At 42.3% G+C, this 25,392-nt stretch overlaps 1 protein-coding gene across 1 annotated transcript in view; it reads left to right on the forward strand.

The window, feature by feature from the left end:
• The first annotated feature begins 311 nt into the window (after nucleotides 1–311).
• BICC1 (BicC family RNA binding protein 1) overlaps nucleotides 312–25,392 on the forward strand; it is an 89,740-nt gene continuing 64,659 nt past the window's right edge. The window contains exon 1 of the mRNA XM_036385886.1: nucleotides 312–548. Within this exon, the coding sequence (XP_036241779.1) occupies nucleotides 347–548 (202 nt within the window). The 5' untranslated portion in view covers nucleotides 312–346. The remainder of the gene's footprint in view (nucleotides 549–25,392) is intronic.

Below are 25,392 nucleotides of genomic sequence, written 5' to 3' on the forward strand. Positions count from 1 at the left end.
CTCCCTCTCCTCCCCTGCCCTCCCTCCGCCCTCCCCGCCCTCCTGCGGGGCCGCGGCGCTGCCCCCTCCCGCCGGGGATATCCCCGGCCCCTCCCCGGCGGGCGGCGGCCCAATGGAGGTGGGGATGCTGTGCGGGCTGCGGGCGGGCTGGGGGCGCCGCCGAGCCGCGGACGCCGCCGGGCCGGGGCCGCGCTCACTCGGCGGGGAGCCGCGGGCAGGGGCGGGCGGCGCCGGAGCTCGGTGCGGCGGCGGCTGGGATGCGCCGGCCGGGCGGCTCTGGGGGCAGATAGCGTCCCGCGGCGAGGCGGCCGAGTGGGGCCCGGGGCGGCGGCCGCCGGGCAGCGCCATGGCGGCGCAGTGCGACCCGCTGAGCGGGTACCTGCCCCAGCCGCTCTCCGACCCGGGCTCCAACAGCGAGCGCAGCGCCGACTCGCCCGCGCCCGGCTCCGAGGAGGACTCGGCCGGGCCGCCGCGGCCCCTGCACAGCCCCGAGTGGGGCGAGGAGCGATTCCGGGTGGACAGGAAGAAACTGGAGGCCATGCTCCAAGGTGAGGGCGGGAGCGGCGGCGGTGCCCGGGGGGCGCGGGGCGGTGGCGGCGGCCGGGAGCGGCGAGAGGGGCCCCGGTCCCCGCCGTGCCGTGTCCGGCTCTCCCTTCCCCGCCGGAACGGGAGCCCCGTCCTGTCAGCCGCTTCCCTGGGCGCTGGACGCGGGCCCGGGTCGGCGGGGGCCCCGTGGGCCGGTCCCTGCTCCGGGCGCTGCCGTGGCCTCTCGGGCTGAGGGAAGCGGCTCCCTATGGCCCCGGAGCGGAGCCGAGCGCCCCTGGCCCCAGCCCGGATCGCCAGATGCCGCTTGGGGCGGGCCGGCCCTGGTGTCGCGGATGGTGCCGCTGCCCGGCCCCGCTGGGGCTCGGAGGGTCCCTGTCCCCCGGCGTTCCTTCCGTCGGTGAGAAGGGACATCCCGCCCGGGCAGGCGCTGCGGGCTCTCGGCTTTCGAGGAACAGCCCGGCGCGCAGGGAGCCGCCGGAGCCGGGTGTCCCGGCCGGAGCAGCGGGGATGGATCCGCAGGGCTGACAGCGGCCGTGGGACCGGCTCGGCCCTTAGCTCCGCTGTCTGGGGTTTTTTGAAGTTTTTTTTTTTCTTTCCTTGAGGCTACATATTTTGTCCCAGTATGTTTTGAATTATCTGCTCTCAGTGGAAGTTACGTAGGCAGCTTTTGACAAAACAGGAGTAGTAATTGCTGGTTTTGTTGCTAAAGAGCACATGAGTGGGTTTGAACCAGTTGAGGATGCTGCTGAGCGGGGTGATTCCCTCGGGCCGTTCCCAGCAGTCTGGTCTGAGTAGCCTGTGAGAACCGAGGTGAGTTTCAGGCCTTAGAGTGTCAAATCTCAGAGTGTGTCTGGATCAACAAGAAGAGACGGTGCTGGTTTCAAGAGGGCGCTTTTCCCTTTGGATCTACTGTTTTGTAAACATTTAATGTTACATTAACACGGTAACTCACATATTTGTGTACATTTTCAGAAGAAACCCTTGGCAAATGTTCTACCTGGCATATCACAAAGAAAGCGTTTTGGTCACTTACTGGGAGCTTTGGGTGCTCCCTACGTGAGCATCCCCTGTCAGGGACCTGCCTTCCTCCTTGCAACAGTGGAAGGGAGGCTGTGGGAACGAGCAGCAGCTGGTGACTTAGGTTGGTCACTGAAGAGCTGCAGTTTGACTTGGTGACTACAATGATTGGAATTTTTTTAATTGAGATGGTCTCTCCTGGGGGTGAGTTAATCTTTAATCAGTTAATACTTTAGAGCTAGTAGAAAAATCTCATTATGTAATGCAGTAAAGAGAAAGGAATTTGGAGAAACAGAGCAGCAACAACTATTTATAAAGATGTGCTCATCAAAAGTGTCAGAAAACCAAAACCACATGGGTATTTCTGTGTAAGAAGTGGTAGAGAAGGGTCAAAAGTTAGAGTTCTGTAGGAAGATGAAGGTTGCCTTAACTTTTTTCTCTAATAGCCAAATAAATTTCCATTATCTCATCCCTCACCCAGTCCTTTCCTCTACTGCTTGAGGTAGTAAGCATGAAGGGGTAAACAAAGCTCCCAAGCAGAAGACAAATACTCTGTAAGTTGTGTGACCCAGTTGTAGCCACTGTCAAAATGTAAGATTTTTCTTTGCTCCTATTTCAAATTTTATTTCTTTATTTCTTCTTACTTTTGTAGGAAGAATAAAGTAGTAAAAAGTATATGAATGATAGAGCATAGTGAGTAAATACAAGCAGAGTACTGCCTGGTTTTTGATGTGAGGTTACCGTATGCCCTGTCTAGAATACACATTCTTCAGGTGGTGGTTTGGGGAGGGTTTGTATCAGGTAGTTGTCCTTGTTGTGGTGGAAAGTTTATGCTGGACTTGGAAATAAGTGGCTTTATGTGAAAATCTGAACTGTCCGGCTTACTGTTAATGAAAAACTGTTTATTAGGAAGCAAGAAGCAAACATAGCAGTTCTTTCTGTGAGAAAACCAAACTGTTTGGTAAACATTTTGTCAGTTCTGTCAGTTTCCTCTCTGTGCTTTACAAGCATTTGCCTCATCTTTTGACTTACAAGAACCTCAAGCACCAAGCAGCTCTGCCAGGGAAAGCATCGTGAAACCAGATCTGTACCTGGTACCCAGAAATTCAGTCAGCTATGCTGCTGCTTACAAGCCAAACTTGATTTTATTTTTTAACTTCTCCCACCCTCCCCACCATTTGTTTGTGTCTGTCTTTTGGGAGTGAAGCTTTGACTTGCTCTATTAGGAAAGTGACAATGGAAAGGAAGCAGTGTGAATCATCTCCAGGAGCAAACTTCTGTTAGATAATTTATAGGGTTGTGTTCCCTATAAATTAGAAATAATTTATATTATAAATACCAGATCCTTTACTGGAAGTTCTTAAAATATGCAGAAATTGCATCATGGAAAAGAAATATCTTTTCAATCCAAGTGATGATGAGCAGATTTCTTATTTCCAAAAGTTAGCCAATTTTTGCACTTTTTTTTTTTAATTTCAGGCTGGTGTAAATACAGCTTTTTGTTCATATTAGATGCTTAAAGGTTCCTCTTTTGCTTTTACTAGATAGCTTGTTTACACTTGGGAAAGTTACTTTCTAAATTATTAAACAACTTAGAATATCTTCTAGTAATCACCACACCTTTCTTATATTATAGAAGAGTGAAAATGTATCATCTTTAGTTCAGTTGTCTTTACAGCCAAGTTTGAAGGAGCATCTGCTGAAGGAACTTATCAGGAAATGTTCTCATTCTTGCTTGGGGGTGCCTTGGTGGTTTTTTTTTTTCCTCATCAACATCTGTTGTTTACTGAACTAATCGTGAAATGTAAGAAAAACTATCTGGGAGAAAGAATAAGCAGCAGCTCCATGTTCAGCCCAGTGCTTCTGTTACTTCTTGCATTGCTGAGTTTTTATATCTGCTGCTACTGTGGTTATTTCCATCTTTCCCACAGTCTGTGGGCAGTTTCCTGGGAGCCAGGGCTGATCCCAGCAAGGCTCACCTGGGAATGTCAGCCTCTGCAGGTCATCAGGGACTGGGGCACCTCCCTGTGAGATACACAGTAGCTGCAGTAAGTGCTGTAGCAAGAGCTCTCAGTAGTTCTCTTTCAAAAGAAGAGGAGGTGCAGGTAGTTTGCTACCAATTGTATCTGAACCAGAAATCAAATCTGACTTGTGGTGCCAAAAAATTATAGATTTGAGGATGCCTCTGCTACCTTTTTTTTTCTCCCCCCCATTTTAAAATAATTGTAGTGGCATTCCTGAATAGTTCTGTTTGGAATATCAGAAACTGCAAAAGCTGTGGTAAACCCCTTGCAAATAAGAACTGGTTTTTCCTTGTGTTCATCTTCTCTGTATGACTGTTTCATTACTTGCACATGGATGACTGGAATTGTGTCCCATAAACAAATCTCAGTCTTTACAGAGGGGTGTAAGCTCTCTTATCCCTCATGTCTTCATCAGTTTCTTGGTGAACAGATACTTCTAGAATAATTCTGTTTTTCCTAGGAGGCTAGTATGAGTAAAACAGATCAACTTTTCTTTTCAGCACTGACAGAAGATGGTATTTCCTAATAGCCCAATTAATTACAGCTGCTCTGCACAAATTCTGGTTAATGCTCAGGTGACTTCATATTGTGGGATGATTTACTTAGTGGTGAGTGCCTGTTACCATAGGAGCTGAATATTATTGTAAAGAGGCAGAACAGTAAACTTAGGAAAGCTGTCCAAAAAGTATAATCTATCAGCTGATGTTGCAGCAATCAGTAGGCTTAGTCCAGTTGGCCATGAACATTAAAAAAAACCCAAACCAAAGAAAGCAACACCTTTTTTGCTTGCGTGGTGTGTCTCATTCTTGGTTACAAAATGTTATGCCCATCTTGCATTTCAAATAATCCTCTTTCTTTGTCATGTTCTTTAGCAGATGTAGGGGTTTTTTATGTGGTATGTGTGGTTTAAGCACTCACAGTTAAATACTTTTTGACTTTATAATGTACTATCACACGATAGCAGTTTGCTAAAAAAACAAATCCATGCTGTTTTTAATAAGAGTCTAAGTCAGTCTAAGTCTAGCAATGATGTGTGGGCCCTTATTATGTATAGCTTTTTCATTAAAGTAAAAAACTGTGCTAGTTAAAATTCTGTATTTCTTTACTTTGTTTTGTATTTTTTTTGTGCATCATCTTTCATTTTGAGGGCTCCTCAGGGTAATTTTACTCAGGGATCTAAAACTTTATGGGTGGTAGTTTTTTTGCTCTATGTTTTTTTGGTTTTGTTGGGATTTTTTCCTTTATGAGGTAATTCAGCATTTGCCTGACTATTAATTGATAAACACATGAAGAAAAGCACAGACCTGCATGCCCAGGAAACTTTGAGGAGCACCCAGTTGGCTCTCGAGCTCACCTTCAGAGCAGGTTGTGTGGAGACCAGGTGGGCACCTTGGAAAATAGCACTGGGTGTGGTGCTGGCTATGTTGGTTATGTCACAGGTCAGCTGGACTAGGCCAGAACTAGAGGAATCATGTAAATTATAAAGATAATAGTGGATCAATGGTTACTTTCCAAGCAGGAAGGACAAAAGTGCTGTAAGAATTCCGCATGAGCAGTCAGTGCAAGCTGCTCATTGAGGTGCCCTTGTGGAGCTCTGTCCTGCCATTGCAGCACTGAGAGAGCTCTCCCCCATCCTACTCCCTCTGCTCTTTGCCTGTCGTGGGGAGCTAGAAAAATGCTCAGCTAGTAATCTGCCCAAAACAACCCCTGATTTTCTTAGGGGGAGGTGACACCAATACTTAGCTAACTTTTTTTTGCATGGTTTAATCCACATGAAACTTACTGTAAATTGTTCATTCCTTTGCCTAAAGGTCACCCAGAGACCATTGTTAGATCTTGATTGTACTTACGCAATGCCTCTTTCTGATGTCTGGATGATAACCAGCTTTTGTTTGCTGATCCATGAGATGAAACTTGTGTTTAAACAAGTATATTTTCCCTGCTTAATGCATAACTGTTGGAAAGTTTACTTCAGTGCTTTTCATAGTCTTCTGCACTGGTTGGTTTCATCTGCAGAGAATGAGAAATCGATATGTGGGGGAGGCAAAGCTTGGGGGAAGTGGAGTGGGGGGAAGACAAGCACTTTTATTGGAATGTGCTAAAGAACACAGATATTCTAAGAAACCCAGGCTTCTGCTGAGAGCTACAAACAATGGTTTTATTAGAGGCTGGACCCTGAAGATAGAAATTTTGAGCAAGTTGACTGCTTAACAGGCAATTGTAATGTTCCTGTGATGGTGCCTGTGCAGGGAGGGCAAGTTCCACGTTAAATTTATTTTGGGGTTTTATGTTTAAATGGCTAAGCAGTAATTACTGATATTCCCCTGGATTTATTTGTGTGTTTGTGATGGTGGTAGAAATTTGTACAATAGAACTTAGTGTACTGTGGTCCTTCAAATAATTAGTGTACCTTGCTTGCAGCTGAAGTTAAAAATACTGAGTGCTGGTGATTTATACTCCTGTTTACAGTTCCCATGTCCCTCTTGGAGCTCCAAGGGTTGTGAACTATGTCTTATCTATTTCAGATTTGTACTGAAATATCTTACTCTTTATTTTAGCAGGTCCTAACCACAGTTGCTTTTCCTAGAGGAAGAAAATTTTGGGTTTTCCTACTAAATTGTGAGATTTCTGTTGGTGGTTTTTATTATATTTTGTTCCTTGTAATGTGTCAGCATAACCTATACAAGGACATAGTTGTGGGGAAATTGGAACCTTCCTAATAGCATTTACATTTGGTTTTCAACTTATATGTAGCAGGAAAAAAGAATCCAAGTTCTTTGTCAGGTTTTCAAATCCCCAAAGTGCTGAATAGTCTATTTCTACAAAAAATAAATACATGAAATGAATTTGTGTGACTTGTAGTTCTTGCATTCCACTATTAACAATTGTAATAATACCACTTTCTCAAGTTTCAGTGTTCAAGTAGTACAAGGGACTATCATGGTTTGGCATGAGCTGCTGAGTTAAGTATTGCTGGCTTGCACATTCCTGTTGGTTATATTGTAATCTTTACCTCCACTGGAAAATATGTCCTATTTTGAGTACTCATTTCAAGCTCTTGGCTTTATGCCTCTCAAACAATGAAACATGCTAGTTTTCTTTAATTTCAAACTTCTGTGTCAAAGAACTAATAGCTTTTTTAAAAATATTTTACAGTAGTGACTTTTGCTGTGAAGACTCTTTAGTGACTTTCATGAACTTTGAGCTTGAAAACTGGTATGACTCCATGAGCTGGAGTTCAGCTACAGAAAATACCCACACCTAATAAGCTATCTGAAGGAACAAGAACTTGATTTAAGGTTTTATTCTTTAAGATGCTACCTATTAATCGGTGGTAATTTCTAAAATAATTTTGACTTAAGCAATTCAAACCATTCTTTGAACACAGCCTCAGCTCTTGTTCAGTCTTTGTTTTTGTTTCTTGCCTCTGGCTCAGAGCAGTATGAGTGTATTGCATGAGGCAAAAGAACTCTTCATGTTTCGGTGACTTTTATAGCTGATTTATGTAAAGATATTGGCAGTGATAGCCTCTTTACTGGAATAAATAGTTTTGTGTTAGAGTTCTATTGATGTTTTGAAGGAACACTCCAGAGTGAGAGTCTTATCTCACTAGATAATACAGTCTAAGGAATCTGAGTAATCACAAGTTCTCTCATGTGTGAAAGCAGGGTTTGGATATTAGGTGGAAAAACTCTTGATGTCTCTGCAGAAAAAGATGGGTGTGATGGATAGGGGATTGAAAACAAATCTAAAAACAAATCCATAACTGTGAACACTTAGTGTCTGGATAAGTCACTTGCCTGGTAGCATAACTCCATGTAATTTTTCTGCTGTGAGCCTGGTTTCATGGAGGGGTTGATGGGCAGGTAGCAGCACTGTTCTGTCCTGTTCTGCTGCTGTGCAGCTCTGCTGAAGTTACAGACACCAGGGTACAGAAACTGGGAAGGCACACCATAGGTGTGTGCCTGCAGGACTGTTCCAGGAAAACCTTTACTGGGAACCCATGAGTGTGGTACATCCCTGGAGCTGCTGATGGTGATGCATGGGTGCAGACAGGTGGAACTGCAGGGCTGCAATCTCCCTGAGGCTGGAGAGGTGTGGTGGGATAGCTCTGGGGACGGGAGTCCTTCAGTGCCAGAGTGGGATGCTGAGGAGGAGGTGTTGCCCTTTGATGTGGGGGAGTGGCAGGGTGGCAGGGAGCTCTGCCTTGGAGCGCACCAGCAGCTATTGGAGAGTGCAGGCTCAGGAGTGCTGGGTGGTTTTACAGGTGGCTGCTACAGACCATCTCATCTGGGTGGGAAGAAGCAGCACATGAGGCCTTCAAACAGCTGGAGGGAGGCTCCTGTTTGCAGCTGATCCCCATGGAGGAGTTTAACCCCTCTGTCCTCTGCTGGGACAAGAGCCTGGCAGCACACAAGCCATGTAGCAAGTTTCTGGGATGTTTCTGTAGCAGCTTCCAGACAGGTGATCAAGGAACTGACAGGAGGTTTGCTGGGCTTTTGCCTTGCTTGCAAGGAAAAATTATTCATGAATGTGAAGATGGAGGGCAGCCATTGAGAGGGACCCTGGCAAGCTGAAGAAATGGCCCAGAGGAATTCCATGAAGTGCTGCACCAGGGAGAAAGCTGTCAGGGGTTTGTGCAGCCCTGACACTCTGTGCTGCCCTGGTGAGACAAATCAGGAGTGCAGGGTCCAGCCCTGGTTCCCCAGTGGCAGAGAGACATGAGCATTCTGGAACAAACCCAGCAAAGGGCCACAGTGCTACTGAGGGACTGGAGGGGAGGCTGAGACATCTGGGATTGTTTAGCTTTAATCTTGAGAAGGCACAGGGAACACCGTATCAATTGTGTGTGTCAGAGGATATAAGCAGATGGAGCCAGAGTCTTCTCAGTGGTGCCTAATGACAGGACAAGCAGAAAAAAATGTCATCTTATGACTTTTCCTCTTTTTGTGAAAAAGAAATTATCCATAAAATCTGGAGGCTTTCCAGTTTTTGCAGTGTTCACTGCTGAAGTGAGGTCACTGCTGTCTTTTTTGGACAGCAAAGGAGTTAAAGAATTCTTAACTACAGTTTCAGTTGTTGAGTTAAAATACTAAATCTGAGATTGGGCTATTATATTAAAGCACAGTGTTTATTAATGTTAGGTATTGGAGATTTTTAGGTAAATCCTTGCTCAGAAAGCAGTATTAAAAATAGCAGTTTGCAGCCTGAAGCATTCTCCATAGTTGATAAAATTGTGATTAAGTTAGGGGTCAATTTATCTTCCTCAGAGCATTGAGAAACATTGGGAAAGCTGGTCTGTAGACCCCACCTTTGGCATCCTGGTAGGATTGGGTTGTGCTGGCCCCCAGGGCGATCCCTGCAGGAAGGCAGGATGCTGGCTGGGTCAGCTGCTGGTTCTCATGCCCACGAGGGGTGCTGGGGGCTGTGTCTGGCTGCACATTGTGGTGTTGGGGTGCTCTGGCCCGCAGGAGCACAGCTGGAGGGTGCCTGCAGCCTGGCTGGGTGAGCTGGGACACAGATCTGCCCTGCCAGCAGCGTGTGAGTGCTGCTGCTTGGCTGCCTTCAGGCAGCTTTTGGGGTGCTAGTCCTACAAGGATGAAGCTGTGGTTATCTCTGTGAGCCTCCCACCTGCTGGGCTTTGCTGAGGCTCTCTCAGGGCTGGCTCCAGGGATGGATAAACTAACTGGGTGCTCAGGGCTGAGCAGTGGGAGCTGCCCGTGGGCTGCATGGCCTGGCTGGCCCCAGGGGTGCAGTTCAGGGATGCTGCGCTCTGGGCTCCAGCACATCCTCCTGAGCTTTGTGTTCCTGCTGCTGGTATGTGAGCAAGCTGTGAAAACAGGACCTGGGAGTGCAGCTGGGCTTGGAGCACAGTCCTGTTATCTCTGCTGCTTGGATTCTGTTGTGTAAACCACAGAAGGACATGTTGCTCAATTTATCCTTCCTGGAAGTGTCTTCCTTGCACATGTGAGTGACAACAAACAGGAAATAACTTGTTCTTTAGCTTTCTTTTCCTTCAAGGGTGAAAGGTTTTTAAAAATGTATTTATAAATGTATCACTTGTGGTGAGAAAGACAATAATAGATGATGCATTTAAAAGGCATGAAATTTCCAGTCATTCTGACTACCTCCCAAATGGCCAGCTGCCAGCAGCTGTGTCTTGAATTTGGCATCTTGAGATCAACAGTTTAGAAATGCTGTGGAGTAAAGCTCCTTTTTTATTGCTCAGATTTTTTTTTTTTAATAACTGCCCAGGTTGACATATCCTAAACCTTTAAAGATCAGATTTTGTCCCATTCCTTTAGGGGCTGTGAACTTCTGGGGCACACTGGTGCCTTGAGGAGGTGCTTTCCAGGACAGCCACACAATCTGCCATCTGAAGATGCAGTTAGCTCGTGATAAGTGATAGTTTTGTATGCAGCTGAGTGTTTTAGCTATTTCTAGAGGGGCTCCAATGCAGCCTGGTAGAAATTTTACTGGACTGGAAGGAATATTCTCTGGTTTGCTGCTTTGAGACTTAAAAAAATTGCTTTTCTTTACCCCATCTGATTTGACTGCTGAGCCTTTTCCCAGAGGTAGGAAGCTGGACAGTGTAGCTGGTGCCAGCCACAAGGCAGCTGCATTCCCTATTCTGTTGCAATTCCAGGGCTTGCCTGGTGTGTAAAGGTTGCAATAAAACTTGTGAAAAATACTCCTTGTGTATAAAACTTGATAAACTTGTATGGAGAAGCCTTTTCTGAGATATTAATGTATGAAAACAGTGATTCCCCATTCCTCTTTTGGCTTTTTACTTGTTGGGAACATGTGTAGCTGCAAGTGAGACATGAGCAATCCATTTTCCATTTACTAAACTTCTCTGCAGGCCAGGTCTGGGAGGCTTTGCAAAATCTTGGTTCCATTTTCCCCTAGAACTATGTGATATGAATCAGGTCTGTAAGAATGGTTTTCAAGGAAAAATAGGCAGCAATCATGTTGCTTATGTGGTTATTGCCAGGCTTGCAGTATGCAGATGCTGAGGAACGTTTATTATACTGGGGTTTTATAGGTACTTCTTCTCCCTCATCTCATAGAAAAGTTTTTCTGTTTGATTGGTTTGTTTCCCTTTGTGCCTGCCCAACATGTTAAGAAGCTATGGGTTGATAATTCTTTTAGGACTTTCAGCCCTTCTCTACAGCTCTTTAACTTGCAGAAATAACTTCTATTTGTAGGAGTTAGAATGGCACAGGATTTTGATTTGACTGCTAAGATATTAAAGAGGTTTTGAAAGCAAAAAACTATAAATAAGAGTGCCAAGGAAAGAAAAACAAAGCCTCATTCCAGATTATTCAAGTGAAATATATCTGCAAGTTCAAATTATGTACTTGAAAAGATTGAGCTATGTGTTTTCTCACTTACTTGGCACAAAGTCTGTGTAAAAGCTTGAATGATTGTCCATACTAGTGAAGAGATGACAAGCAGAACAAACCCAAAATACCATTCTGCTGCTTGTGGAACAGCTCAGATCATGGGCTTCATCTGTTTAAACTCGGTTCTTGGAAAGGAATTATGCTAGATTTCCTTGTGAGGAGAACTTGCAACATTTTTATAAGCAAGCTGAGCTAAATGGTCTCCAGTACAACATATCTGAAAATCAGTATTAAGCCAAGTAAATCTGGTCTGAAAGAAGCAATGTTAAAAGATAACTGGAGGGAGAAGTTGGTAACACTAATGATTTATCCTGTTGTTTTGAAGCGCTGCTTTTGTTTTCTGGAACATGTACACATATCTGTGCTGTTCTTAGCTCACACATCCCAGAGTGGGTCAGGAAAGGAGCACAGGGGGTCACTGGTGCTGCTCCCTGCTCATCCTGGAGCACATGGCACAGAGCTGTGTCCAGCTGGGTCTGGAGCACCTCCAGGGAGGGACGGAGGAGGCTCCACACCCTCTCTGGGCTGTCCCGGTGCTCGGTCACTGTAAGGAACTGCCTCGCGTGCGGATGGAACTTCCTGGCCTTAACCTCACGACATTGTCTCTTGTTCTACCTTGCCATACAAACCTTTAAATTTTTTTATTGTTTTGATAGTCTAAAGTTCCATGGTGAGGTTGTCACATATTCCAAAATTTTAAATAGATTGTCACCTCTTTCTTTTTTGTTTATAAACCATTTTTTAATTCTACATACAGGTGATGATTCTTTTTTTACATTTTAAGCAAACTTTGGTTTGGGGAATCTGTGTTACCACTCTGAATTAGTGGTTTAACCTTTAAGTGTGCCTTTTACCTTATTGCAAATCACTTTGTATGAATGGAGGGCTTTGATTATGTCTATTTTGATTGGCTCTGTTCTGTTCAGTGCCTGCAATAAATTTATGGCAGTTGAATATGCAAGATTGGTAACTTAAAACCAAACATCTTGAGAGATGGAAAAATGAAATTCATAATTCCAAAATAAATATTAAGTCCATTATAAGTGATGCAGTGAAACAGTTTTATGTTTAGTTACATTGATATCTTCTGAAGATATTCTCTATGTTCTTTATGATGAGATTGTGTTCCTTGAGGGTGTATAAACTGGAATGTAGAGTAATTGAACCAGGAGTTTTGCTGTAAAGGAGTTCTTGTGCAGAGCATTACACTGTGGTACAGAGCCATGATGAGTGAAAGATGAGCTATGTGCTGAGCAGAAATGGGTTAAAATCACCTGTATTTAAAACCATGTCTCTGTGTGTGTAATACTTACATTTAAATGGAAAAACACACATGTAATTTATGAAATGAAGGATACATTTGCATGTCACCCTTGCTGGGATATGGGAATCCTTTTCATTGAAGGAATATGAGACTTGGTGTCCCTTTTTCAGGATGTGTAAGCACATCCATGGGTGAGAAGTGCTATAGAGTGGTGAAATATTAAATTACATTAGATGGCCTTTGTTTATATGCAGCTGGAGCAGTTAAAATAGCAATGATTTAAAGAGTCTGGATGTGGAATACATTTTTTAAATACTGTTTTATATGGTGGAAAAGAACCCTGGTATGTCTTTAGTTTTTTAGTTAAACAAACACAAGTGCTGTTTTTGCTTAGTAAATTTGCTTCCGGAGTGTGTATAAAATAGTGGATAAGAGAGAATCTGTTTCTAATCTGTTCCATGTGCAGAAACAGTGAATAAATTTGATCAAATCTTTAGTTCTTCATAAGCAATTCCTTTTTGAAATAAGAACGTATTCTGCAGAATTTTCTTTTCTTCCTCTGTGTGGAAGACATTACCATCATTAGAGTGCAGAATACATGGACTCTCAATATGTGTGAAATTTTTCAATGCACTAAACAATTGAACATGTAATGATGTTTTCTGGGTTGCTTAGCAGCACTCAGGTTTTTTACTTTAAGTGGTCTTCAGTGACATCTTTAGATTGTTCAGAGACTTGGCAGAAATAAAAAAAGTCATTCCAGTGTTTGAGACATGAGGAATCGTTTAAGCTGTGGAAAAAAAAAAGAGTAGGGTACTGCAAAGTTTTGTATGTATTTAAACATTTACAAAACTTTATATTCTGTGTTCTTGTAAATGTTTGGGGGAAGTGAGTGCTAGAAGATTATTCTGCTGAGTTTTAAGTATAGTTTTAGGCATTTATCACCTGAAAGATGAAAACTTAGACAACAGATGAATTTTACCTTTACAAAGGCCATCTAATTTAATTTAATATTTCACCACTCTATGGATGTGCCTACTCATCCTGAAAAAGGGACACCAAGTCTGATATTCCTTCAACTGAAGTTTTTTTAAATTGGTTTATATGTCATTGGAAGTATGCTTTCTGTATTTCTGTAGAGAGCTTGAGGGTTAGTGGTGTTTTGACTTGAGAATATAATGCAAACCAATTAAAATGTAAAATGCTAATACACTTTTTTTCCTTAGAGGATATCAGCTGCATATTTACAGGGATCCTTTCATTGGGTGTCTCTCCTGTACCACTGCAGAGCTTCTGTTGGCAGTGCCTTCCCTCCAGGCTTGAACAGCCAGCAGAGAATTTGAGACTGGTTTTAATAATGTGTTAAAGAATTAAGTGCTGTCAGCTTCGTGCTACAGCTCTGTGCTGCCTGAGGCTGCTTTTGGTGTCTCTTTCCCTGCTCCTGCTTTCTGCATTGTGTGAGTTAAAGGAATGTTCATCCTCCAAGTGAGCAGTGGCAGGGTCTGGCCAGGGCAGGACTGAGCGAGGCGTGGGAGCAGCGAGTGGCGGAGCTCAAGGAAAGAGTGACACAACTGCCCCTGCAGGCTGGCCAGAGCAGAGAGAGCAGGGCAGCACAGCCAAGTCTGCCAGACAGATAGGAAATTTCAGAGTGGGAAATCTCAGGGCTCAAGAGGAGAAGGGAGACGTGACTAAGAGGATTATTCAAGTCCAGTAGCTTTGGATGAGCACAGGAAGGATCTCCCCATACATTGCACAGCAGCCAGGCACGCTGCCGGGACAGGAGCTGCTCAGTGCTTCTCTGCTGCTCATTCAGCTTCTCTCCTACTCTCCTTCTGTTTGTACTGTTTTCTGGGAGGAGAGGAGGAGGAACCACTCACCAGCTCTGTTCTGCCTCCTCCCAGCAGCGTGATGGATCGAGATCACTTGGAGCACGTTCAGCATTTCTGCACCTGGTACCCAGACTCTGGGCTGCTCCTCTTCATGTGAGTGAGAGCAGGCCAGGGGCAGGCAGGGAGAGCTGGGAGCCTGCGGGGATGGATGGACACAGCCTTCTTCCATCCTCTCCTAACTGCCCTTTCAGATAGAGTGCAGATCATTGGTGAACATTGCATTTGAGTATAGGCTTTGGTGCAGGTGCTTTGCCATGTCCCTACCCAGGATGGGTTCTTTCTGTGTGATGTGTGTCCCAAACAGCTCCTCTGGCTCATCAGGACTGCCTCACTGGAATGGAGGCAGTGTCAGGATGGTTGGTATTTGGGTGCATTTTGTTTGCTGCAGTAAGGCCAAGTCAGATGATGCAGTGCATGTTGACTTCCACGTGAAAGATGTGACCTGGAGGACCATGGTGTGGAGCTGCTGGTCAGCATGGATTTGTATTTTTCTGAGGAGAAGAGCCACAGCCATAATTGGGGGAATATACGTATTTGTCAAGTAGATCAATTTTACCTGGTAGTGTGAAGGTAATGGGAAACTTATAGATGCAGCTTCTCATTCTGAAACTCTTGAAAGTCCTTAGTGTTTAGCATTTTATTGTAACTTAACCTTTCTTCCACCATTCTAATAATCAAAGGAGTAAGAATGTTCTCTTGCAATATCTTAGTAATTTTATATCCCATAGAAGGGTTTAACACCAGCCCAAGTGAAAACATGGTTCTCTGCTCTAATTATAAAATACACTTATCTTTGTGGTCTCTTGTGATTCCCAAGTGATGTTGTCTTCTCAAACATTTTGCTCTTGGGCTGTATTTTTTTTATTTCAGAAATACAAAGCCAATTTCTCTTTTGAGGTAGTCCATGATTTAAACCTTATTGACTTTAAAGGGAGAGTATTTCAACATTTTTAAGGACAGAAGTAGAGGTGAAGAGGGTATTTAGGAGGAAAACACATTTTCTGGTAAGTTAAATAACTTTTAATTCAATTTTTTTAATGTGCTCTAATGATCCTTGTTTGTTCTGCTGTAAGTGGTGGTTACTGCTGCAGGTGGATCCCAGGTCAGCTCCTGTTGCTCAAATACAGACTGGTTTGGGATGTTTCTGGCAGGAACTGGTTAATTACTGCAATATAGAGATTGAAGTGGATTGAACACCTTGGGCACTGGTGCTTGGGCTGTCTCAACTCCATGGTGCTGTTTGTTCAGCAATGGAAGAATAGTTTCCTTTTCTAGAGAAACCTCTCTGATCTGTGGGCAAGTGGGCTCCATGTAGGCACAGTGAGGGCTGGTTAACATTTCACTATGACAGCTTAGGCAACAGAAATTTATTTGCTTTTCTTTTCTAAAAGAATTTTTTTCTTCTGACACTTTAAATTTGGTGGTTATTTTTCATTAGGTTGCAGAGAAGATTTGTATCAATTTCTGCAAATGGGTTTTGCCAAGGCTGTGGGTTTGTGGTAGCCAAAGAGTCTCATGATTTCAGGGTAGCAACTTAAAGAGCTGAAAAGTATTTTATGGTGAAATCCAGTTGAGCTGTAACCGAATACCCAAATTCAACCAAAATCAAAACAGAAGAAAAAAATGCAAACAGGAAATGTTGCTTTTTTTGGCAGTCTTAATAATAATGGCTTATGAACTCCAGAAATGGAGTACACCCTCCAGACTTTCACCTCTGTTAATTCTAGATGGTTTGAGTTTGGTGGTTTTTTTATAATTATGGTTGAGATAAGCAGAGACTTTCAGAGTCTAGTGAGCTTTTTGACTGTAACTTCTGGCTGTTACAATGTCTTTTCCTCCTCAAGAGAAATGTATACGCTTACATGCTTGTCCTTACAGAACAATCTGCTGGTCTCCATACCACTTAATTAGTGCTAACTGTATGCAATGCCTCATTTTTTTTAGTAATGTGGCAAAAAAAAGCAAACAATAGCCAAATTCTGTTTTAAAGGAACAGCTCAAATAGTTGAAATAGCACTGGTAAAAAACCAGCATGAAGGAAGTGGCATAAATTAAGGGATAAAGTCATTGTTGGCACAGCAGGAAGCACAATACCGTCATGTTTATCTCAAGAACAGCTTGAATTGTCAAGATTGGAGCCACATCTGATGTGTCATACTTGTACTATTTCATCTATGCAATAAACTATATGCAGTTGTGACTTCTGTATTATTTTTGAGCTCATGATTAAGTGCTATTGATGATATGTACTGTCTTTAGAGTAAATAAGGTCTATGTATTTACAGTTTTATGTTTTTTAGGATATCTGGATTTCAGTATCAGGAGGTGGTGTTTGAATCTTGGGCTTGCATTTCCCTGAGTATATGGACTTTTTTCAACTGCAAAAACAGGCTTGGTATAAAAATGACCCACAGTCTCTGCAGAGTTAGGAACTTGGAAAATTCCTAGGGATTAATTGCAACTCTAGGAAGACCCAGTTAAATAAAGTCAATAGTAGGAGGCTTTGCTTAATACTTATCATGTGTGGGTAGGGCTGTGTTTGCCATTTTTCTGCAGGAGGCATAATGCACTTTATTTGGAGTGGACACTGTCACTGTGGGGAGGATTTTCCTGAGCTGGAAAAGCCCATTTTCCCTGGTGGTGTTTGTGTGTGCTGTGTGACAGCAGGGCTGAGCAGGGCTGCAGGTCTCTCTGTGGGGACTCATTCTTACCCTTTCTCAATGCATTTGTGATTTAAGATCCCTGACTCTACCAGTATATCTTAGTGTTTAACCTCCTTCCTCTTCCAGTGCAGTTTACTCTGCTCAAAGACTCCTGAAACATGAACTTTCCAAACATTCAGCAGAGGAACTAGAGCAGCAAGTCCTCCCTTTTTTTTTTTCCTTTTCTGCTTGGTTTTAAAGCTAATCCATTTTAACTGTAGGAAAAATGTAATTTTACTGTTGGCTGCTTTGCACTGCACAAAGCTTTGGTTCACGTTGTGGAACATCTTGAAATCTATATAATTGTAATGGAAGAAGAATGTTTGGAATCTTTTGTGGACAACATTTTTTTTTTTTAGCAGAGCTTTCTGGATGGCGAAGAGCAAAGGCTGTCATGGCTTTTTAAACTTTTCTATTCCTCAGTAGCAGGCATTTTCATGTTGAAGGGCTCCATCATCTATCCCCCCCCCCTCTTTTCTCAGGAAAATAATTGTTGGGATGGCAATTTTGAGTAAAATACTTAGCCTTAAATTTTCAGTTTTCAGCTGGTGGTACAGCTTTGTTTTTTATTTTTCTCCTGGATGGCTTTTTGGCTTATTCAGCATTATTCCAAGCTTTGCATAGTTCTTGAAAACCTGTGGGACTGCTGACCTGGCTTTTTGGATCCTGAGTTGCTCTGTGTGATAAAAAAAGCTGAAATAAATGTCAGAGGCTCAATACACTGAGAACAACAAAGTTAAAGAGGTTGTTCTGTGGGGAGGTGTTTTGTTAAATTACAAGAGGAAGAAGCATTAGATGTTATTTTGTGTTTGTTATACATATGTTTACTTTTTTTAAAACTTACAAGTTAACTTACTTACAGAATTTCCAAGAAGCCTAAATCTCACCCAGTATGTGCAAGTCTTCTTTCCTAAGGGCTTGATAAAGCTTTGAGGAAGTAATGGAGGACTTGGAAAATGACAGGTTTTTCTGTGATTGTGATACTTGCATGCATGCATTGCAATTTGGTGTTGTAAAATTACATGGCTTGAAATAGTCATCAGAGAGAAAGTGAGGCTGAGTTACAACGTGTTCAGTTCTTACATAAACTGTGTGATTTTTATTGGGGCTGTTTTGTTCCTGCTATTCATTGTTCATCATCTTCTCCTATTGCATATTTTGATAAGATGAGAATGAAAATTTGATGAGAACGAAAATTTGATGAGAATGAAAACCTAAAGCAATCTTTTTAATATTTCTTAACTGGGACTTCTTAGGACTTTGTTGCATTTCTTTTTAATGAACCACTAGCTGGTGTTTACTGGAAACAGTAGCCAAATGTGGGCACATAAGGGGCATTGACTGATCTGTGCTCCAGGGTGGTGATTGTTTTTCACTGAAATACAAAGCTAAGATCCCCTTGGCTGTCAAGTGGCAGCAGTGCCATTATATTTTTACTCTGCAGCAAAGCTGAGTGCTTGAGGCTTGGTTTATTGTTAATTCTGTTGAACATAAAGCACTCACATGGTTTGTTTTTTGTTGCAGAAACTACTGATGGGTGTTGCAAGCACACAAATATTCTTTTTTTTTATTGATGGGTAACTCATTTCTTTTGCAGAAAGTTGACCCCAGTACGTGCTTATTTATGCCTGGGAATGCTGACTTTGAGCCACTTCCCCCTGCTCTCAAGTGGACTGTATTTCCTTAGGAAGGTTTGCAGTTCAAAGCCCCCTTGCCTTTTGGAAACAAAGCTGTTGTTTGAGTTAGAAATCACGCGTTTGCACGGCGTCCTTGTTTTCCCACATGCCAGCACACAGATGTGGTTATTGTAAATTAAAAATACCCTGTTTGTAGAGCTGAACTGGAAGTACCTTAATGTATGTGCCTGCTTGTGCTTTACATCATATGAGTCACACACAGGGATTTCTCAGGAGCAAACGTGGCTCCATAAATAAATAAAAGAGCCCTTTTTCCTATACTGGCTGTCGTTATCATTCCTAGCCAGAATTATCCTCAAGAGCAATCCCTTCTAGTGTTCCCTGTGTATGGCTCTTGCCTGTGCTTATGTTAAAGACCTTTGGATAGCATTTTTCCTTTTGCCAGCCTTCTTTGATACATAAGTTGGTGTTTTTTGATACTTATTTCTTGTTCTTTTTGAAAAGAATGTCATCAATACTTCTGTACCTCTTTAGTAAAAGCTTGCTTTCCTTTGGTTTCCAGTCTAACTTAGCTGCTACCATAGCAATCTAATCATCATCTAATTATCAGATGACACTCTGCTAAGATTTTTTTTGTCCAAAAACTGGCTGTGGTTTTGGTTTTATTCACTATCGAGTCCTGAGAGTGACATACCTTGATTATAAAAGATATAATAAAATTGCTGAGTGTACCATGTCAGCTCAGCCTCAGCAGATCTGCATGTGTGCGTTAATTATGTTGGTTAATTATGGTTACTCCAAAGAACACCAATTGCCAGGTAACAGGGCAAATAGCATGGTTTGAAAGTAGACTTGATTTTTCTCTTTGGTTCACTGACATTCCTTCCACATTACTAAGCTTTCCATGTCACTTAAAAAGTGAGTGTTTTGGCAAAAGCTTTATGAAAGCACGAAACACATGGGCAATATTTCTAAAACTGGGATATTTTGCAAGTGCAACATGTTGAGGGATGTTACACAATGCTCAGCCCATAGTGGTTTTTATGAATAGGTGGTAATGTCATTCTCTGTTTGGTGATAAAGAATTGGTTTTGTTTTTGTTACTGGAAAAGGAGCCGATTGTTGACGTAATGCAGGGAAAAAAATTGACAAACGTTTATGGAAAAGATTCAAATTGGGTAATGTTGAGAAAAATGGTAAAAGAGTCCTGAAAGCAGCATTGCATTAAATCAGCTGCACTAAGATCTTGCTACTTAAGCCTCTTTTTGTTTGCAAAAATATGATATTTCTTTGGCTAAAGCCCCCACGCAGGAACTGGAGGCAGAAGTGGGCCAAATATTAGTTCCTTGCTTGTTATTGTTTGTTTTTCTAGATTTTGGCAGAAATTGCACATTCTTTGTTTTAATTTTTCACTTCCCCACACTTGACATTTTATATCCTTTAAGTTTACAAGTTTCTTGCCAGTTTATTTTGCATGAACTTAAAGGGTTTTGTATTGTATCAGCTCTTCTAAGCAGACTTTCCTGAGTCTCGAACATAAAAAGGGGGAATTTAATATCAGAAATAGTCAAGGTTTCAAGATAAATGAGTTGTGTAACTCAGAATTGCAGTTGTCTAACCACAAAACAATGCTTTCTTGTTTACTTGTGGTCATTAATTTAGTTTAAGTATTTCCTGCACTGTATCACAAGGTTGTGTAAATGCAGCTTTGTAGAGTTTTCCTGACTTATATATTTCTTGTAAACAGCAGTTGTAGAAATAGTTTTGAGTCCATAAAAATACAAATTAGATAGCGGGGGGCCAGATGCAGGTCTTTGAGATTGTACACTGCAGTCAGTGATTTGCTTGTGCTTGAGAAGAAAGGAACTTTAGGATTTGAGGAATATATTTTTGGGCCTCATATGGACATATGTTTGTGTAGGCAACATAACTTCAGCTCTGCACTTCCTGCCTGGTCCTTAAACGCCTTTCTTGGTTTCATAAGGTTTGAATGAAGGGTTCAGCAGCCCACAAAGGCTTGCTTTCAAGTCTTGGGGCACACACTCCCCAGTGGTGTTTATTTAGGGTTGGGATAGGTTTGAGCAGTCCAGGCCTCTGCTGAGGGTTTCACCCCTTTGTGGGGTTGCTTCCTGAGTACTGCAAAGTGCAAATGAGGATTCCTCTTGCCTCACAAGTGTAGCAGCTCAAAGGTGTTGCCAGGAATTTGCAGTCCCTTGGGAGAGTTTCAGCTGCCCTATGGCAGGACCTTGCCTCTAGGAGGTGGCAATCACAAGGAATCCAGTGGGTGATGCACCTGGATTTCTAAAGACTCATCCCTTTAGAGCCTTTGGGTGGAGAGGGCTTTGCATTTCTATACATCTGCCCTGTAGCCAGAAGACACAGCTTGGAAACCAAGCATTAATTAACTTGAGCATGTTAATTTATATGAAAGCATGGCCCAAAAATACATACAGAATGTGATAGCTGAACTATAAAATTGTTGGTAATCTTTATCTCTATAAGATGTAAATTTATTTTTATTGAAGTACTGCAAAATTTGCATCCTTGACTAACTTTGTTTTCTTGAGATAAACCCAAATCTCAGGGAGGAGTCACCCTGTGAAGAGGGCTGACAGCCTAGATCAGGGCTTTAAGGTGAAGGGGCAGTTACAACTTCTCTCTGTGTGTAGCCTCTGGTGATGAGTGCGTCCAGCATGTCTGTGTTCAATTTCAGAAAGAGCTTTGGGAACTTTGAGGGACAAATCTCAGTAGCGTTGAGGTATTTGAATAAATATCACTGTGTGTTCTGCCAGATGAGATCTTGGTTTGGGTTTATTTTAACCTTTAGGTGACTGACTTGTGGTCTCTTTGCTTTGACTCTGCCATACACAGCCTGAGCTCAGTTTTGTAATGCTTGAGCCATGGTGCATTCTTTGGAGTGTAGAGCACTTCTCCATGAAACTCTAATGAATCTGTGACTTTGCTGCTTACTTTTCTAGCTTGAAGTTCCACTTGTCTATGCCACCTTACCCGTGGTTTGGCAAGAATGCTCAGGTTTTCTGAAGGAGTATATAGCAAACTAAATACAGTATCAGCATAATTTATCCACAGTTGTTCAGCTCCTCTTCCACTGTAGTGAAAACTGTTGAAGGTTTCCTGTAGTTATTGATGAAAATTCATGAGGAATAGATGGTGAAAGAATGTCATTATTGTCTATCTGAATTTCACAAGGATTTGCTACCATTCAGCAAACTTCTCCCAGAAGATTATTTCATTGGTAATAAAAAGAAATGAGACCAGTAGAAGTGCAGAATTTCCTGTGGAGTTGGACTCTTTTTACCCAGAAGTGGCTTTCTCCTGGTGCCAGCTTAGAGCAGTGTTTTTCTGGATACAATCATCTGCTAAGTCTCAGTCCTGAGCTGTTTATATCTCTAGTGCTGTCTGAGTGAAAAAGCAGGTAGGATTTCCCATTGGAGTCATTTCACTTAGGAGATGAAAACTAACATAATTGGTTTAATTTATTTTTGTTTAACACCCTAAAATCAGAATGCTCTTGCTTTTCTTAAGGTAGCTGTCCTCTTTTTTGCTAAACAGTGCACAATTCTAAATTTAAAACTAACTAATTATTCTTAACACCTTATGCAGTCCACATCTAATGTGGCATGATTGGAGCTGGTATGGATGCCAAGCTTCTGGCCAAATGTTACCAGTGTAATGTAAACCAGTGAGGCTTTTATCTTACTGTAAACTGTGTCTAGAAATCCTAATTGTACAGCTTGACATTCTTGATTCACTGTGAATGTGTATGTTTTTGTTTACATGCATGCACATAAATGGAATAATTTAATGCTCTGCCAGCTGTATATACCAGTTGTGGTTTTTAATATGAAAACTGTTCTTAAGAAAAATTCATGTAGATGATGAAAATGTGGATATAAAACCAGCTGTGAAAATAAGACTTGTTCACCTTTACCAGAAGGGTCTAGACTTCTGTTGTGCTTTGATCTTCTTACCTAAACAATTACTTCATTTCCTTAGTTTCTTGAAAGCAGAAAGATCTTGGTGTTGTGAGTAAACTTGAGTTTGGCAAAGTAACTTTTATCAATGTATTTTTGTGCTGATACATAATTTGGATTTCATGCCTAACAAGTGCATGGAACAATGGGTGACAAGTTGGTGCACGTTTTGTTGTGGTGATACACAGCTCTAGGCTGGATGGATGGGTGAATTTACTTCCTCTGCTTCCACCCTTTGGGGGGATCCATCCCACCCTCTCTTTACAAATCTGCTTTGCAATTTCCTGTGATATTACTTGAACAAATTGTTTTGGTTCTTGGGTCAAACTGATGAACTTGCCTTCTTCAGATGTTTCATGGATTATGATGGTATCCAAGAACAAACTGGCACCCTTTTTTCCTGTCTTTAAAGCTGTGAATTGAGACATAGGGTGTATTCCTGAAAATGGGATTTTGTGTGATTTTTACCTTTATCTTCTTTCTTTTTTTAATTAACTGAATGCATCAGTGCCTTGCCCCAGTGCTTATGCCTGCACTTACTTACATTTGTTTATCTTATGCTTTTCTTCTTGGCTTTTTAAACTTTTTGTCTTTTGCTACTTAATGCTAGTTTATAGCTCAGTTATCCTTCTCATGAAGTGTTTAAGTGGGTTTACATTTTTCTGTACGTATATTTAAACTGGTGTTTTTCCTTTAGAGGGAGTAAAAGATGCAAAAAAAACCAATTTACAGTTTGCAAATACTCAAGGTAACAGCTGATGTCAAGTGGGCACTGCTTCAGTAGTACTGTCAGTAGTCTAACATATTACAAATTTAGTGTACAGGAGTGACTCTCAATTTTACCCTGAATTGAACAGCCCTCTGCTAAAATTCCTCTGTTGCCACATGCCTTAGAATCTGGAATTAAAATATAGCAAGAAGGCTGAATTGGATTTTTATCTGAGGAAGAATTTACATCTAAGGCGATCAGTATATTTTCAAACTGATGAATGCAAGAAGGGAAGACAGCAGGCATTCAAAATTCTCAGGCTAAGGGAAAAGGAGATGCCAAGCAGCCTGGGTGTGTGGATTTGCAAGTGTTACCAGCTGTATGGATGTTCAGGAACAGGAGAGCAGATGCCTAGAAAAGGGTTCACAACATGTGTCATTTAAAAATTGAGGTGTTGGGTTTTTTTTCTTCTGATAGAGACAGAAATGAAGAGTGTGTGGGTTTAGACAGAAAAATGAAACTCTCGTTTTGTTCTCCAAATATTCCAATTTCATCCAGGAAGCTGGAGAGTGTGGAGTTGGTTGAATTTTAGAAAAGCAGGAGACTTTGTAATTCCAAATAATGGGAGTTTTTTTGTCCCTGTCAAATGTATTCCAGAATCTTGTTCAGCATAATGGGCCCAGACACAGGCAGTGTCTCCTTACTGTTGGAAAAGGCCTTGGAACTCAGGGTTTAACCTGCCTTGCAGCAGACTTAAACTGGTTTCCTGTATAAAGCTTTGTCTTTGACTTAATCTTGGCTTCTCTCCTTTAACTCCACATCTGTGAATGACTCATAACAAGCAGGACCATCAGAAAAATATTGTGTACCTTTTTATCCAATTCTGTGGAGGTTTTGTTTCTAATTTTTTTACAGCCTTGCTGCATTCTCCCCTCCCATGCAATGAATCATGCAGTGTCTGTACTCATACCTGACAGGAAAAGAGCTTGTGCATTGAGGGAAAGTTGAATGCTAAACAAATAGAGAGAATATCCCCAGCCATCAATCTGCTGAGAGCAGAGCTTTTGTGTTTGGCAGGTATCCTCAGTCAGCCCCCGGGGCAGTGCTGATACTATGATTTTCTTTCCTCCTGTAAACAGCAAGCCCTGTTAAATGGATACTCTGGCTTGGGGCAGAGTTGGATCTGTCAGGCACTGGCAGCGAGGGAGGTTCTGCCTCAAAGGCTTTTTTTTTTCAGCTGTCTCATCCAGAGACTCAAGGCAGTCCCACTGCAGAGCTTTTTAGAAAAATGTCAAGCTTTACATGTCTTATTTCTCCTGCCCTCCCATGAATGTTTTGGCCCATTGCCAGATGTGTGCCAGCACAGGGGCAGCTCACTCAGCTGTGTTTACAGTGGCCACACTGGATGGAAAGGGCAAAATGCTACACCCTGGGTCCTTGTCTTCCATATTTTTATTTTAAATACTTTCCTAGGGAACCACAGCCCCCATATTTAGTGCAGGTTATGTGCTAATGATGATGAGGATGTCAACCGAGGCAGGCAAGGTGGGAGAAGGGCTGGAATGGCTTCATCCTGTCACAGTGTTGTGGTCTCTTCCCTTGTGTCAGACAGGAAGCCTGGAGTAGTGGACAAGTGAGTTGCTGGCATAAATATTGATAATTTTTATTGCTGTGCAGAGCAGGATTTTCTAGCAGCAGTATGGTGTGATGTGGTGAGTTGGTGAGATGCTCCTGCAGCTGCTAGAGCTGCCCAGCTCCAGCTGTCTCCTCCAGAACTGCCTCTCTTTGGGTGACAGGTCAAGGGAATTGATAACATCTGAGCTGTGTTTGAAGTGGGACAGTGCTCTCACGGCTGGCTGCACACTGCTGCTGTCAGTTTTTCACTACAAAGGATTTGGAACAAATTAATAAAATGTGATTTTTTTTTCTGGCCAGCCTATCATTTTGGGTACAGAGTTCAAAATGGAAAATTGAAATGCTGAAAGGCCTGTTTGAAGATAGAGAGGTAATTAACTCCTTGATGAAAATAATAGAAGCTAAACCACATCACCTTTCCTTTACACATCTCAGTATAGGTGATGCTTTTTGGATGTGACTGATGACACTTTGCATCTCTCAGGCAGCTGCTTGGCAAAGAGCAAAGGAAGACTGAGGTCACAGATGCTTTATTTTTCTGTATATAGGCAGCAAAAATGCTTTATAA

The sequence above is a fragment of the Molothrus ater genome, chromosome 8 (genome assembly GCF_012460135.2).
Source record: "Molothrus ater isolate BHLD 08-10-18 breed brown headed cowbird chromosome 8, BPBGC_Mater_1.1, whole genome shotgun sequence".
Lineage (NCBI taxonomy): Eukaryota > Metazoa > Chordata > Aves > Passeriformes > Icteridae > Molothrus > Molothrus ater.